The sequence below is a fragment of the Alligator sinensis genome, unplaced genomic scaffold (assembly GCF_000455745.1).
Source record: "Alligator sinensis unplaced genomic scaffold, ASM45574v1 scaffold153_1, whole genome shotgun sequence".
In the NCBI taxonomy this organism is placed as follows: domain Eukaryota; kingdom Metazoa; phylum Chordata; order Crocodylia; family Alligatoridae; genus Alligator; species Alligator sinensis.
In genome coordinates this window covers 2,034,748-2,035,820 of record NW_005842099.1, presented here as the reverse complement: position 1 = coordinate 2,035,820, position 1,073 = coordinate 2,034,748, and the positions used below count along the sequence as shown (strand labels likewise).

The 1,073-nt window shown below is 57.8% G+C and overlaps 1 protein-coding gene across 1 annotated transcript; it reads right to left on the bottom strand.

Moving 5' to 3' along the window:
• Positions 1–281: 281 nt before the first annotated feature.
• SF3B5 (splicing factor 3b subunit 5) lies at positions 282–908 on the bottom strand. The gene has a single exon (XM_014520236.2). The coding sequence runs from the start codon at positions 672–674 to the stop codon at positions 282–284; it is 393 nt and encodes a 130-aa protein (XP_014375722.1). The 5' UTR covers positions 675–908.
• Between the last annotated feature and the right edge of the window lie 165 nt (positions 909–1,073).

Below are 1,073 nucleotides of genomic sequence, written 5' to 3'. Positions count from 1 at the left end.
CAGCAATAGCCCAAGATTCAACATGTACATATATTTTATAGGAAAAAAAAATATATATCCATCTCTACAGAGATTTCAGTTGTCTGTATTGAAACACTTGAAAGATGAAAACTTAAATTTTGCAGTCAGAACAAGTTTCACATATTTCCCTACAAGTGATTACATTCAAATACAAAAAGGAAAACAGCAGTGAGTGCAGCTGGCCCTCTTCCTGCAGCTAGGGCTCCAGCAGACCCCCGCCAGATGCAATCAGGAAATGCTTGGGACGTTTGTCTTTCACATTAAAAAAACAGGAGGGTGAAGAAACGCCAGGAGTCCACTGTACCCAACACGTGGGCATGGAGGCAACTGTGTCTGTCAGTCCCACCGCAGGCGCTGTCCGTCTTCAGCCTTGGGAGCCCCTCAGGCCTCTCTGCCGGTGTCCCCGCCGGGGTGGGTCGCGGCTCGGCGCATGGCGGGGCGGGGCGGGTGAGGTTGAAGCGCACGCGCGCCTTGCTCTCGTTCTCGGCGATGGCGAAGTAGTTGAGCAGGTCGAAGTGGCCCATGTAGGAGCAGTAGGAGTCGCGGTGCTGGTTCACCAGCCACTCCCACTTGGTGGTGTCGGCGTGGCCCGTGCCGATGTACTTGGACTGCAGGTGCTCCAGCTGGCTGTGGATCGTGTAGCGGTCCGTCATGGTGGCGACCTTCCCCGCAGCTCCGCTCTGCTCCGCACCGCACCCCGGCCCAGCTCCTGCACAAAACGCCGGCAGGATGTGACGCCCCGCGGCGGACGACCGCTTCCGGGGTCACCGAGACCTTGTTTGAGTCTTGCGCACGCGCGCTGGTTCCGAAGCGCTGCCGTCCAGGTGCATGATGGGACCGCGCGGGGTGAGGAAAGAGGAGTCGGCCCCTCCACCACGTTTGGGAGGTGCATGCGCACATCGACTAAGCTTGCTGCATATTGGGAAGTGTAGTCGCAAGGCGCCACCACCCTTGTGTGGATGAAAATGAGGCTCCGGCCTTAACCAGCTGGAAAGCTTCGCACAAGGGGTAGGGGGCGGTCTGTTCTCGCGCATGCGCAGTGCTAACGGGGG